Raw genomic sequence first — 15,279 nt, 5'->3', positions numbered from 1 at the left:
ACACTGGTCAATCAGACACTCAGACACACTCGTCACTCACACACACTGGGACTCAGACTCTCAGACACACTGGTCACACACACACTGGTCAATCAGACACTCAGACACACTGGTCACTCACTCACACTGGTCACTCACACACACTGGTCACTCAGACACACAAACAACCACTGGTCACTCAGACACACTGGTCTCAGACACACAGACACACATTGGGCACTCATACACACTATCCACTCAGACACAGACACACTGGTCACTCAGCTCTGGGAATTCCCTGCAGTCTCTTGGGAAAAGGCCTTGTTGGTCAGTGTGGCCGGACGCTGGTGGACGGGGGTGTGCTCACCGCCTCTGTGCAGTTTGTCTCGGGGGGCGGTGCAGTCGGGTCCTCACAGTGCTCCGTCGGGCCGTCCAGTTTCTGCAGTTTCCCGAATTCCAGGGGGCTGATTGGTACGCCTGGACAGACAGAGCAGCGGTCAGGGCTCTAGAGCTCTAGTGAGCGGATCAGCCGGACTGAGGGCCCTGCGGGTCTCCCTCCCTACCTGCCGCAGTGACCCTGTCGCTGTCCTTGATGCCGTTGAAGTCCCCACACAGCCCGCAGGTCTGGTTCCTGTACTGCTCATCGATCGCCACCTGCAGGGCGAGAGGAGGCTCTGCGGTCAGCAGGGCGCCCAGAGAGGGTGCCTCTGTCTGCTGCTGGGTCGATACCTGCAGTGGCCACCAGGCGGCAGCAGCGAGCAGCTTGACCTCACTGCAGAGCAGCTGTACTGAACAGCAGCAGACCGTGACCACGTCTGTTCCCATCGATCTCAACCTCCTGCTGGTGAGTCAAGGGAAGGGCGAGGCTCTGGACCACAGCGCCGATCCCATCGAGAGAGACAGGTTACAGAGACAGTGAGAGGAGGGTCTGGAAAGAGCTGTGAGTGATGTTCCTGAATCTGTGTGGCCGGTGCGTACCGAGAGAGCGTCCTTCCAGTCCCACTGCAGCTCCAGCCCCAGTCTGGCCGTCACCCTCAGGGACTCCCCGCTCCTCTCAGCCAGCACTCCTCCCTGGATGAAGGGCAGAGGCACCCTGGTGCACAAGGGAGTGAGGTCAGAGCCACACATTGACACAAACTGGGGTGCAGGTCAGAACCACACATTGTCACACACTGGGATACAGGACAGAACCACACATTGACACACACTGGGATACAGGTCAGAACCACACATTGTCACACACTGGGATACAGGTCAGAACCACACATTGTCACACACTTTGGTAACAGGTCAGAATCACATATGTACACACACACTGGTGTACAGTTCAGAACCATGCATCTGTCACATACTGGGGTACAGGGCAGAACCACATATGTACACACACTGGGTTACAGGTCAGAGCCACACATTGACACACACTGGGGTACAGGTCAGAACCACACATTATCACACACTGGGATACAGTTCAGAACCACACATTGTCACACACTGGGGTGCAGGTCAGAACCACACATTATCACACACTGGGATACAGTTCAGAACCACACATTGTCACACACTGGGGTACAGGTCAGAACCACACTTTGACACACACTGGGGTACAGGTCAGAGCCACAGTGACACATATTGGGACGGAGGTCACAGCCACATTGTTGTCACAGACTAGGGTATAGGTCAGAACCACATAGTGTTACACACTTGAACAGAGGTCAGTTACACACACTGAGACAGAGATCAGAACAACGTTTTGACACACTCTGGAACACAAGTCAGAACCATGCATGAAAACACTGGGAAATAGGTCAGAACCACACATTGACACACTCAGCTGCATCATGACTCTACAGTCTGCAGTAACTTCTGCCTGTTCCAGACTCACAGCTCGCCGTTGGCAGAGACTGTCTCCCTGCGCAGCTCCAGAACCATGCCCTCCAGCTTCATGGTGACCTGGCTAATGGCGGAGTCACTGGGGGTCACATTCCTGCGGATCTGGATGTTGAAGTGCTCATAGGCAGCACGGCAGTGGGACGCCAGCACGTAGTTACAGGGGCCCGGGAGCTGATAGAGCTCCCCGTCAAACATGCGGTAGTGATGCCTGCCCCAGGTGCTGCACACTCCCCGGGGATGAGCTGAGACACACAGAGAGAGAGAGCATCACCTGAGCTGGAGATACTGTAGACACTCAGTCCAGCTCCTCTGTAACTTCACACTAACACTCCCTCATCAGAGCTGTAGATACTGTAGACACTCAGTCCAGCTCCTCTGTAACTTCACACTAACACTCCCTCATCAGAGCTGGAGATACTGTAGACACTCAGTCCAGCTCCTCTGTAACTTCACACTAACACTCCCTCATCAGAGCTGGAGATACTGTAGACACTCAGTCCAGCTCCTCTGTAACTTCACACTAACACTCCCTCATCAGAGCTGGAGATACTGTAGACACTCAGTCCAGCTCCTCTGTAACTTCACACTAACACTCCCTCATCAGAGCTGTAGATACTGTAGAGACACTCAGTCCAGCTCCTCTGTAACTTCACACTAACACTCCCTCATCAGAGCTGGAGATACTGTAGAGACACTCAGTCCAGCTCATCTGTAACTTCACACTAACACTCCCTCATCAGAGCTGGAGATACTGTAGACACTCAGTCCAGCTCCTCTGTAACTTCACACTAACACTCCCTCATCAGAGCTGGAGATACTGTAGACACTCAGTCCAGCTCATCTGTAACTTCACACTAACACTCCCTCATCAGAGCTGTAGATACTGTAGACACTCAGTCCAGCTCCTCTGTAACTTCACACTAACACTCCCTCATCAGAGCTGTAGATACTGTAGACACTCAGTCCAGCTCATCTGTAACTTCACACTAACACTCCCTCATCAGAGCTGTAGATACTGTAGACACTCAGTCCAGCTCCTCTGTAACTTCACACTAACACTCCCTCATCAGAGCTGTAGATACTGTAGACACTCAGTCCAGCTCATCTGTAACTTCACACTAACACTCCCTCATCAGAGCTGGAGATACTGTAGAAACACTCAGTCCAGCTCCTCTGTAACTTCACACTAACACTCCCTCATCAGAGCTGGAGATACTGTAGAGACACTCAGTCCAGCTCCTCTGTAACTTCACACTAACACTCCCTCATCAGAGCTGGAGATACTGTAGACACTCAGTCCAGCTCCTCTGTAACTTCACACTAACACTCCCTCATCAGAGCTGGAGATACTGTAGACACTCAGTCCAGCTCCTCTGTAACTTCACAGTAACACTCCCTCATCAGAGCTGTAGATACTGTAGACACTCAGTCCAGCTCATCTGTAACTTCACACTAACACTCCCTCATCAGAGCTGTAGATACTGTAGACACTCAGTCCAGCTCCTCTGTAACTTCACACTAACACTCCCTCATCAGAGCTGTAGATACTGTAGACACTCAGTCCAGCTCATCTGTAACTTCACACTAACACTCCCTCATCAGAGCTGGAGATACTGTAGACACTCAGTCCAGCCCCTCTGTAACTTCACACTAACACTCCCTCATCAGAGCTGGAGATACTGTAGACACTCAGTCCAGCTCCTCTGTAACTTCACACTAACACTCCCTCATCAGAGCTGGAGATACTGTAGACACTCAGTCCAGCTCATCTGTAACTTCACACTAACACTCCCTCATCAGAGCTGTAGATACTGTAGACACTCAGTCCAGCTCCTCTGTAACTTCACACTAACACTCCCTCATCAGAGCTGTAGATACTGTAGACACTCAGTCCAGCTCATCTGTAACTTCACACTAACACTCCCTCATCAGAGCTGTAGATACTGTAGACACTCAGTCCAGCTCCTCTGTAACTTCACACTAACACTCCCTCATCAGAGCTGGAGATACTGTAGAAACACTCAGTCCAGCTCCTCTGTAACTTCACACTAACACTCCCTCGTCAGAGCTGGAGATACTGTAGAGACACTCAGTCCAGCTCCTCTGTAACTTCACACTAACACTCCCTCATCAGAGCTGGAGATACTGTAGACACTCAGTCCAGCTCCTCTGTAACTTCACACTAACACTCCCTCATCAGAGCTGGAGATACTGTAGACACTCAGTCCAGCTCCTCTGTAACTTCACACTAACACTCCCTCGTCAGGGCTGTAGATACTGTAGAGACACTCAGTCCAGCTCATCTATTATTTCGGTTGAGAGACTCTTACTTACCCACAACTCCAGGAAGCACTTGTATGGTGGGGACAAGAGGAATGTTGTTTCTTATCAGAATCGGATTGATTTTTGGTGGATCTTTTAAAAAATAAAAAACAAAGAGTTAGTGGATTTTCCTATCAGGTTAAGACAGCAGGAACTGTAAAGAGTTCTTGTACATGAAATCTCTGCTTAAAGAGAAATGACAAGAGGCCAGCCGGCCTGTATTGTACTGAGCACTCGTTCGTATCTGATCAGTCCTGCCTTGTCTGACTGTGAGCTCCCAGCTGTCCTGTATGGCTGTTGATGAGGTGCAGCAGGATAAGGACAGCCATGTTCACCTCAAGGACAGGACAGCTTCGCCCCAGACAGCCCTGAGCCAGCGCCAGCGGGCAGCGAGACCTCAGAGAGGAGCAGAGCACGATCTCACCTTCCACTGCAGCTGCGAGAGCCACACTCGCCATCCACACCACCGCCCAGACCGTCATCTTCCTCGGGGTCGCTCTGCAGACTGGTGCCGTGAAGGTGCTGCTCTTCCCTTTATAGCCCCAGGCTCCGGGTTCGTGGCCCCTGAGGGTGGACAGGAGGGGCAGGCTGACAAACAGGCAAACAGAATTACAGCCGATCAGCAAACAGATTTCCCAGAGCCGGACTCACGCACTGTTAGCACAGGAGGGCTGGGATTTACTGGAGCTTCTGTATGTTCTTCGGCTCTCACTGTGACATCAACAAGAGAAGAGTCGGCCCCTGCGTGACTGGGGGTCCTCTGCTGATGTTCTGGGGTCACCCTGTGATCCGGAGAGAGTTGGACCCCGAGTGAGAAGGGGACGACTGTGGACACTGAATGAGCTGAGACAGAAATGTGGCTTAATGATCCAATTCTAGAGTCGGAGAAGAGCTGGTTGAAGCTACAATGAAGTTTACTGCAGTGTTCTGTACATACTCTTCATCACCTGTGATAGACATACTCTTCATCACCTGTGATAGACATACTCTTCACCGCCAGTGATGGGCGTGCTCTTCATTGCCTTTGACAGACATGCTCTTCATCCCCATGATGTAAATACTCTTCCTCTCCTGTGATGGGCGTACTCTTCCTCCTCCATGACGTGCAGTGAGCACTAGAATCTCCATGTGATCTCCATGTCAGCGCTGGATCTCTGCTCTGAACAGACAGTCGTCCCTCACAGGGAGTTGAGATTCCCCTCCTCTCCTCTCAGCTCAGAGAACGTGTGAATTTCAGTAACACTGATCACTCATGCTGCATTTTCTACCTACAATCTCAAATTCAGGAGTTTTCTGTTCATTTTTAGTTGGCAAAATGCTTCTGGAGAAGAAAGTGTAATTATCTGTTAATTGGGTTGTTACGGCTCAATGAAATGTATTATAATAAAGGGGATTTAATCCACTGTTAATTTTAGCCACTAGACACTCGTGTTTATTACAGTATGTCACTCACGGCCCAGTTCCTAATTAGACCTAATTAGACCAACTCCACTGTATTAAATTAATCTGCATTATATTTCTAATCCAAACACAGTTTGAGCAGTGCTTGTGCGTACAGACATGTGAATGAACAATTCGCTCTTATTTCCCCAGGCTCTGGAGCAGGACTGGACACGCAGCACAGACTGGCACTGAAATCTGATCGAACTCCTTCACTAATTACAGTAACTCGTTACTGTCGCTGTGATGTCCGCGTGAGGAGGGGCTCGAGGGCGGACAGGCGGTCCCCCGCTGACCGCTGGCCTGGTCAGTGTGTGGCCGAGCTGCCCTGTGGGGCTGTATTCTGCCTTGTGTGCTCAGGATCGCAGCAGTGCTGCAGCTCTGCTCCAGGCCACTCCCTGGCCTTGCTAATCCCCTGCCCTGGCCCAGCCCAGGACCAGGATGTGGTAAACCTCTTCTTCTGCCCTCACAGTGGGGCTCCTGACCAGACCGCAGCGCTCTGACCCTCAGAGGACACTGCTCGCAGCCCGTCAGATGGACGAAGTGGTGAGGACTGTGTGTCTGAGATCCTGGACCCTCCAGAGCCCAGTAAAACCACAGGCCCAGCCCTCCACTCACATAGCCGGGCCCTTGAGGGCCACTTCAGCACTGCTAGATAGGAATACAGGGGCCACGTGTAACGTCCTTAATGTGCGCCCTAAAACATGGACGTTAGGTGGGAGTTATTTCCCAAATGAAATAGGCTTAGTGGGGTCCGGGAGGATGTAAATATTCCTCTGAGGCTCGTGTGCCACACATTTCTCCACAAGAATCACAGTGTTTGAACAGTAAGAGAGACCAGGACCTGCCAACACAATTTCACAAGTCCATTCACGTGTTCCAGTAGAAACAGAGCGCTGTACTGACCGGTTACATTGAGCACGGAAATCTAATTTAACTTTGATCCGAAACATTTTAGAAACACTCAGAATTGGAAAATTAACAATTTTGTGTTTTTGAGCCATGGACAACATTTTATAACATTACGTTCATTTCAACATTTAACTTAAAAACCACCATCGCACACAAACTCAGTTGAGACAGAATTCCTTCTTTTTCAACCAGAACCTGATCAGGTGGGTCCCAGACTTCTTAACACACAGCTCTGACATTCCCTACACGTCCCCTGGGTCACCACAGGGCTGTGTTTCCCCTCCTGCTCTACATTCTGTACACTAATAAGCATCAGAGCAAACACACAGATGTCTCGTATAAGTCTGTTGAAGACACAGCCCTGATCAGCTTGTTAAAATACCCAGAAAACCATGGGCCCAAATCTAACTGTCAACAATTATTTGTTTAGTAGAAAACCCAGCTAATTCAAGATAAACAGAACTAATTTCACTCTTTTCTATAAGTTATGTATTGAAAGCGTCTTAACATTCTGTCTCTCTTGCTGGTTTGGCGACATCAGTATTGTTAATTATAATCAGTTGGGTAAATCAGTGCAAATCAGTCGGTCAGTATTAAAGTCATGGGAACATCAGAAAGGAAGGTTCCTTTTTCTCTTTCTAATAATTGAGTAGCGATAATATGTTTGTGCTCATACTTGAGCTGTTTTCTCCAATAGAACATTTTACTTTTCATCCAATGAGTCCTCATTATTCAAACAGGGAGTCTCTACCAGTCCTGTTCCTGGACCCTTGTAGTGCCTGTGGTGGGGGAAGGAGGCAGGAGATGTTCAGGTTGGGGTTACAGTCTTGCTGCAGTGTCTGTGCTCATGGGACTGGGAGATGCACCAGACTATCAGGTAAAGCTGATGGGTGTCACGCCCGACATCCCTCCCTAGAGGGCGCTCCACAACTCCCATTATTGTCCTTGTGGTTAAGCTCCCCAGGTGTGCCCTCTTGTCTATATTATTTAAAGACCAGCTCCTCCAGTCCTCGGGGCTCATCATTAGGGTCAGGATGTCGCGAGGCCTGCCTGGCACCAGGAAACCCTACGTCCGTCTCCTGGGGGCACAGGTGTCCCCGACACCTCCCGCTCCCTGAGCCCGGGGTCTGGAGGGTCTCGCCCCGTCACCCCTGGACCTCGTGTTTTGTCTGTCCATGTGTTCTCCCCTCCCGGGGATTTTAACCTTGTCTTGTCCCAGGATGGATCACTCGCCGCTGCACCCCCGGACTGGGCCCTGACCTGCCTTTGACCTGTTTGGATTTGGATGCTATTCCTTGTCTCCCCCGCTCACTGTCTCACGGACCGTCACTATTATTTTGTGCACTATTAAACCTCTGTGTGTTCCCTTTCACCACGCCTCCTGTCTCCTCCAGCTCTTACCACATCGCACAGAGTCTCCTACAAGACCTGACACGGATCCGTCCGTCAGCCCGTTCGGTGCAAACTGCAGGGATGCTGAAGTCTACACCTGTACCTGGCAGGCTCAGCACGACTCCCGTGGTCGCCCTGGTACAGATGCGCTTCTTAAGGCAGGAGGTCTCACGGCCCTCGTGGACGTGTGTCCCGTGTCCCGCTGGCTCCCTCCAGCTGAGCTGATGGGTGAGCTGACTGCTTACATCACTGCTGGCTGCTCCCCGGCTCACCATTCCTGCCCATCGATCAGATCCAGCGAAGGGCTGGTCAGTGATATTGATTTCCTCCGGACTGTCTTTGTGAATGACGGGTGACATGCTTATCAAGTTCTCATTCAGACTGAAGTACAATACTTTGAGAGTTTCTGCGCAAGCAACAGTGGGTGTATTCTGATGAAAGCAGAGGAGAAGTCAACAAATAAAATCCTTACAAAGGTCCCTGGTTGGTCCAGGTGTTGATAGACCAGATTTAACAATGCGTGTATTGCATCATCTACTCCCCTCCTGTCCCTGTGTGCAAACTGCAGGGGGTCGATGAGGGCTTGTGTGCTCTTTGTGATGTGCTGCTTCACTATTCTCTCAAGAGCTTTCACTGGGAGAGATGTGAGGGCAACCGGCCTGTAGCTGTTAAGGCCACTAGGCGGGGCAGTTTTAGGAACAGGAATAATGATGGATTTCTGCCACAGAGAGGGAATGACCTGTAAGTTTAAGGACATCTGGAAGAGAAAACTAAACATATCGCAAAGCTGATCTGCACAAGATTGTAGGACCCTACCACACACACTATCTGGACGCGCACTTTTCCTTATATAAGTTTCCTTAAAGGTCTACGTACCTCTGCTGTGTCAATTTAAAAACAGCCTCTCCAGATCCAGGGTGAATAGCACTATGAGCTGAGCTGGTTGTAGATTTCAACTCAACGGCAGTATAAAACACATTCAGATCATTGGCCAGCTGTTGCCCATCCACACCATTTAACAGGGTACAGTGCTGCCACTACGCTTCTGAGGGATATTGGCCATGATTTTAATGCCCTGCCATACCATCCTGGTGTCACCTGTTGTCATGGTGTTCTCTATTTTCACCCTATACTGTTCCTTAGCTTTCCTGATCTCCCTTTTCACCTCTCTCTGCACTTCCTTCCTGAGCTGGGCGTCCCCTTGAGAAAAAGCCTGTTTCTGTTTTAGGAGGACATGATGCAGGCTTTGTGATATCCAGGGTTTGTTATTGGGAAAAGCCTTTCACGAGGAATGACAACACCCAGGATGAAAGCGTCATGGAACGAAACTGTGGCTTAACCCGCTTGGCTGAGGGCTCCTGGCCAGAGGACAAGGCTCTTCTGGGGGGTCCTGGTCTCCCAGCGGGACCCCAAACCACCAATGCAGAATTCTGAAGCGTGGAGGAGGGGAGAGGAACACGTGGTGTGAACTGTGGGTCATCGCAGAGCTCGAATAACAGCTGGGGGAGTGTTTGTTTAGGGTCACTGTCTGTAAAGAAGGAAGGCCTCCGAAGACCTGGGCGAGCTGCTTATTAAAACACATCCGCATTGAGCAGCAAGGAGGCAGCCTTGAGCTGGAAGAGACGTCCTCAGTCGCTCCGGATTCGCGAGAACTTGGTAAACGGGAAAGGAAGTCACTGGCGTTATTAAATTGACTAAAAATGGCGGTGTTATCTGATTGGATAAGGGCCCGAGTTTCCAATCGTACCCCCAAAAGCAGCAGTGGAAATTGGAGACTCGTCTGCTGTATTGGTACTGTGAATAGACTGGGGGACGGAGGAAACCGGCAGCGTCTCGGCCTCCTGTAACCATTGGATTTGATAAGAGTCTCCTGGGCAGACAGGGTGAGTGTGTAACGCTGAGGCGTATACACCTGCTGACGTGTGACCTCCTGGTATCCGAGGCAGAGTTAAGTATAAGGGACTAACGGCTCGGATTCTTACGGACTCGGGAACAGGACTGAAAGCGCTGTTGACCGCTCAGCGACTCCATGTGGGCACCGTGGAGAGGAAAACAAAAACTCCCATTGGGAGAAGACAAACCTCTGGGGGTCCCGGCCCAATGGATGCCCCTCCTCCAGGCAGCGAATGGTTTGAGTGTGGCTCGGCCCTGTAGTGCTGCAGCTGAGAAGACGCTGGACTGACCCAGAAGCCGGTGTGGCCTGGAAAGCGGAGCGAGAGCAGGACTGGAGCGGAGGAGCTGGCATCAGCAGCAGCGCAGAACGAGAGGAATGAACCCGGGGCCAAATGGGACGCCGGGGATAGAGACACCAATGAGTCAGGGACACCAGTAGGACCTACCTGTACGGATATCAAGCTTTGGGAGCAGCAGAGGACGAGAGGGATAGACCTGAGGCTGAACTGGACACCGGGGACCAAGACACAACGAGACGAGGACACGAGACATAAGGGCTGAATTGGACAGAAACATGAATGAGACAGGGGTGTAAGACACAGGACAACTGCTGACTGAAGTGGAGGTAGGACGCCGGACAGACCCGGGGCCGAGGAGACGGCCGCAGTAGCCGTGGAGACAGGAACCCGGGGACACGAGAGGCAGTTAAACACACAGGAGAAAAGTGAGATTAAAAGGACATGGAGGAAGAACAGAGGGGGCTTGAGATTCGGAGGGGTGAGTTTAGATATGATGAGACGCAGAATTTAGAATGAAGAAAAGCAGGGAGACTGCAGATTGGACGGTCGTGGTATTTCAGGGCTCAGAGGCTGCGTCCTGCTATGAGCTGGGCAGCAGCGTGCCGAAGAGCCAGGTTATTTATTATCTCCGAGGTTCAGAGCTCTATTTATCTCTTGCTTCACGGTGAAACAGGTTTGTGGGAAGCTGGGGAAATGCACCTGTGTTGCGCTTTTCTCTTCCCTGCTCGTGGTCCAGGCTTAGAGAATGAATGCGACTCACGTTAGCAGTGCGGGTGGCGAATGGGAAATCAGCAGCATCTTTTTTAAACCAGAGCCCGGGTCTGAGGACGCGAGGGCGGGGTCAGCAGGTCGGCTGCACTCAGGGTTCGCGCCGGACTGGAGTGTGGCGGTGCTGATGACGTCATCAGGAGACGCGGACGTTTACCGGGAGCGCAGGATACGTTAAGTATATCTTTGATAAGAGAATGTGTTATATTCCTAAATATAAGTCCTGAACGAAAGCTGTTTAAACGTGGTCTAGTGACGTTGTGCCACTGTCCGGGTGATAACGGGAGGACAGGTGTCGAATGGGAGGGTTGCGAACGTGGCGGCGAATGCGCGTTTGCCGAGAGCAGCTCATTTCAAAACACAACAGGAGAAGTAAGCGGACAGTTGAACGCCAGGGGTTGGACAGGACGGGGGGACAACGGCGGGTCTCGGTCTGGGGAAAGACACGAGCTGCAGGTGTTGGAAAGCGACGAAGAGTCAGATCGATGGCCAGCTGGTACGCGGAGGAGGAAGTCTGACTCCTGGCTGAGATCGACTGAGCATCGGAGCAGCAAACGGGAAACTGATTGAAGGTTCAGGCAGCGTCGTATACTGTCTGTGCGAGACAGCGGGGCTCATGCAAGAGAGAGAGATGGGGAGCTCGTAGGTATTCGTAGCGTTCGGGAGAGGACTGGACTGTCAGGAGCGATTGCGAATCACTGACAGCGGAGTCTGGTTGAACCTGGTTGTTGTCGTCCCTCCCGACCTGCTGTTATAAACTCCCTTTTGCGCTGAGTCGTGGGGCGACTGTGCCAGTGTGAAGGTGGACAGGGGGTACCGCTGTGCCACACTGGGAGGAGTTACCGCTGCAGATGTGTGATTCAAGGAGACACAGCAAGCCCACTTATAATGCAAACACTACAGTTTTATTGCAGCTACCAGAAGTTCCATACAAGCACATGTGAAACGCAGTAAAATACGATCAATGTCATATCCGTTGGCCTAATGGTACATGCAATATTTAGAAGTACATTGTTTTATTATATTATAGATGTGCTAATGTCATTATCACCCACTCAAGAAGAGGATATAAATATGAGACATGTATCTATGGGTCAGAGCCTGAAGCTCATGGCCAGTCGCCCTCCTGCTGTCCCGCTCACTGGCGGCCCCTGCTGGCCGTGACGAGGAGCAGGTCGCTGTACGAGTCCTGGCAGCGCGTGTCCTTGCAGCCGCACTCCTCGATGTGGGTGTAGGTGTAGGGCACGGAGGAGCCGTCCGCACACTGCAGGGTCACGCTCCTCTGGCTGGTGCTGAGCTCCTGGCAGCAGCTGCACTTGTGCTGCATGGCGTTGGCCTCGGAGGAGTACCTGGGGGACACAGCACGGGGGTCAGGGCCTGGGGGCCTGCGGGGAGGAGCCGCAGGGCAGTGTGGACACACCTGAGCGCTGGCCATGGACAGGGACAGGCTCCACCGGTCTCCACTGCACAGACTCTGAAAGGAGTTCCTGTGATGGCACTGACTGAGGGGTGGGGTTCCCTACTGGACGAGGACTGCATGTGTCTGAGATGATGAAGGACTGAGCTCTTGTCTCAGACACATCAGTAAAGAATTTAGATGTTCTGATCCTCTGCAGGCGAAATAATCATAAAATAATATAGAAAAACATATAAAGGTGAAGCCTGTGGACAGTGGGGTACATCACACTGGAGAGGAGCTGACTGAGACTGGGGGTCCCCCTGCCCTGCAGACAGTGGGGTACAGTGTGCTGGATCAGGGCAGGAGCTGACTGAGACTGGGGGTTCCCCTGCCCTGCAGACAGTGGGGTACAGTGTGCTCGATCAGGGCAGGAGCTGACCGAGACTGGGGGTCTCCCTGCCCTGCAGACAGTGGGGTACAGTGTGCTGGATCAGGGCAGGAGCTGACTGACACTGGGGGTCCCCCTGCCCTGCAGACAGTGGGGTACAGTGTGCTGGATCAGGGCAGGAGCTGACTGACACTGGGGGTCCCCCTGCCCCAGGCCCAGCAGCAGGGCAGTACTCACATGGAGAAGGTGCTGCAGGCGCCCTCGCAGGACGACACCTCCACAGTCGTGCTGGACACACAGCCCTCGTGTGTGATGGTGGTGGGCTTCTTCTGCACAGTGCAGCTCCTGGGCTTCTCATCGCCTGCAGACACACACGGAGGGCATCGTTACTCAGCTGACAGCACAGCCCTGGCTCTGTGCTCTGCTCACATCCTCATGCAGCAGAGGAAGAGGCCCAGTCCTGCCTCGTACTCCTCCACCTTCCCTTCTTCATCTGACTATCTGCTCAACATCCTCAGCTGTTGGTGAGAGACGCTCCAGCCCTGAGAGGAGGGGGTTTTCAGTTTGTGTGAAACCCTGTGTCCAGCTGGCTGTACTTACAGATCTGACAGCAGCCGTCGTCAGTGTAGCGAATGGTGCCCTGAAACAGAAAACGATTTATATCAGTATGGTGCCACGTGACCGGTACTCATTAACCCAGCCAGGAGCCAGTCTGATGCCCAGTGTATTACTGTAGCCCAGTCTAGTGACAGTCTGATGCCCAGTGTATTAGGTCAGTCTAGTGCCAGTCTGATGCCCAGTGTATTAGCCCAGTCTAGTGCCAGTCTGATGCCCAGTGTATTAGCCCAGTCTAGTGCCAGTCTGATGCCCAGTGTATTAGGTCAGTCTAGTGCCAGTCTGGTGCCCAGTGTATTCGTAGAGTCTAGAGTGAGGTTTGTATCCAGGAGACTCACAGGGACACAGTCATCAGGGTGGAACTCCTGGCAGGCTTTCCTGGTGCTGATGGGCACGTACTGCCCGTTGATCATGAAGCACTGGTAGAGTGTGCAGTTGTCTCCAGGGAAGGTGATGTTCTGTCCAGGCTGTGAGGGGAGAATGGAGAGGTGCTCCTGTGATGAGTGTTAAGAGATCCAGGGGCAGGTGTAGCAGTGGCAGTAGTATCAAACCCAGCAGTTTGTAGCAGTGTAGTAACAGTAGAACTAGAAGCATTGTAATAAATGTCAGTGAGAAGTAGGTCCATCACACACCCCTGTCCCCTGAGACTGAGACAGTGCTCTTACTCACCTTCAGCTCATACAGAGGGCTTTCACCATTTCCACTCGGATTCCCACTGCTGCCTGTTGGTGTGGGGTTGTCATTGTTGCCTTTCGGTGTTGTGTTGTCACTGTTGCCTTTAGGTGTTGTGTTGTCATTGTGGCCTTTAGGTGTTGTGTTGCCATTGTTGCCTTTTGGTGTTGTGTTGTCATTGTTGCCTTTAGGTGTTGTGTTGTCGTTGTTGCCTTTAGGTGTTGTGTTGTCATTGTGGCCTTTAGGTGTTGTGTTGCCATTGTTGCCTTTAGGTGTTGTGTTGTCATTGTTGCCTTTAGGTGTTGTGTTACCTTTAGGTGTTGTGTTGTCATTGTGGCCTTTAGGTGTTGTGTTGTCATTGTTGCCTTTAGGTGTTGTGTTGCCATTGTTGCTTTTAGGTGTTGTGTTGCCAGTGTGGCCTTTAGGTGTTGTGTTTCCATTGTTGTCTTTAGGTGTTGTGTTGTCATTGTGGCCTTTAGGTGTTGTGTTGTCATTGTTGCCTTTAGGTGTTGTGTTACCTTTAGGTGTTGTGTTGTCATTGTGGCCTTTTGGTGTTGTGTTGTCATTGTTGCCTTTAGGTGTTGTGTTACCTTTAGGTGTTGTGTTGCCATTGTTGCCTTTTGGTGTTGTGTTGTCATTGTTGTCTTTAGGTGTTGTGTTGTCATTGTTGCCTTTAGGTGTTGTGTTGCCTTTAGGTGTTGTGTTGTCATTGTTGCCTTTAGGTGTTGTGTTGCCTTTAGGTGTTGTGTTGCCACTGTTGCCTTTAGGTGTTGTGTTGCCAGTGTGGCCTGTGCTGCCAGTGGGAGTGGTGTTGCCATCGGTGTTGCCAGTGCTGCCCGGGATGTTGGGCATGGGGAAGACACAGGCAACCTGGGTGCACTTTCCACAGCACTGGCCAGGGACCTCCTGGTATCGGAAACCCTGTGGTTTGAGGAAAGAGCACAGTTAACAGCAGAGGCAGGGCTGTGGAGACACACGTGTGAGGGGCTTCAGTCCCAGCAGGGGCCCCCTAACAAGCAAAGGCTCAACAGCTGCCTTGTGCTCTGAGAGTCTCCTTCCTTCATCTACACACTTTCCAGGCTCTGTCCAGTTCTCCTCTATCAATCGCACCAGTAGGACATCAGAGCTGTATCACATCTCTCACCGCTGGGCAGTTCCTGTCGCACGTCTGCTTCCTGCACTGCATCTGGTGCAGCTGTGTGAAGGGGTCTATCTCAGAGGTGCACTGACACTCCTCGCACAGGGACACCGGCACGATCACCCCAGGCTGCACAGGACAGGACAGGAGACATGTGACACATCCTCACCAC

The 15,279-nt window shown here is 51.8% G+C and overlaps 2 protein-coding genes across 2 annotated transcripts in view; both read right to left on the bottom strand.

The window, feature by feature from the left end:
• Nucleotides 1-307: 307 nt before the first annotated feature.
• LOC148645796 (mucin-2-like) lies at nucleotides 308-5,291 on the bottom strand. The gene is made up of 6 exons (XM_088611868.1): nucleotides 5,278-5,291; nucleotides 4,616-4,779; nucleotides 1,862-2,111; nucleotides 958-1,072; nucleotides 543-633; nucleotides 308-456 (listed from the first exon to the last, which is right to left on the bottom strand). The coding sequence occupies exons 1-6, from the start codon at nucleotides 5,289-5,291 to the stop codon at nucleotides 308-310; spliced, it is 783 nt and encodes a 260-aa protein (XP_088467994.1).
• A 6,487-nt stretch (nucleotides 5,292-11,778) lies between these two features.
• The window catches only part of LOC148645795 (uncharacterized), a 28,394-nt gene continuing 24,893 nt past the window's right edge, over nucleotides 11,779-15,279 (bottom strand). The window contains exons 36-41 of the mRNA XM_088611075.1: nucleotides 15,114-15,236; nucleotides 13,967-14,890; nucleotides 13,636-13,764; nucleotides 13,283-13,322; nucleotides 12,920-13,043; nucleotides 11,779-12,244 (exon numbers count right to left, since the gene is read on the bottom strand). Coding sequence (XP_088467201.1) covers nucleotides 12,034-12,244; nucleotides 12,920-13,043; nucleotides 13,283-13,322; nucleotides 13,636-13,764; nucleotides 13,967-14,890; nucleotides 15,114-15,236 — 1,551 coding nt within the window. The 3' untranslated portion in view covers nucleotides 11,779-12,033. The remainder of the gene's footprint in view (nucleotides 12,245-12,919; nucleotides 13,044-13,282; nucleotides 13,323-13,635; nucleotides 13,765-13,966; nucleotides 14,891-15,113; nucleotides 15,237-15,279) is intronic.

This window comes from Lepisosteus platostomus, chromosome 18 (genome assembly GCF_059453375.1).
Source record: "Lepisosteus platostomus isolate fLepPlt1 chromosome 18, fLepPlt1.hap1, whole genome shotgun sequence".
NCBI lineage: Eukaryota > Metazoa > Chordata > Actinopteri > Semionotiformes > Lepisosteidae > Lepisosteus > Lepisosteus platostomus.
Note: the sequence above shows the minus strand (reverse complement) of the source record. Positions and strands in the feature narration are given on the sequence as shown.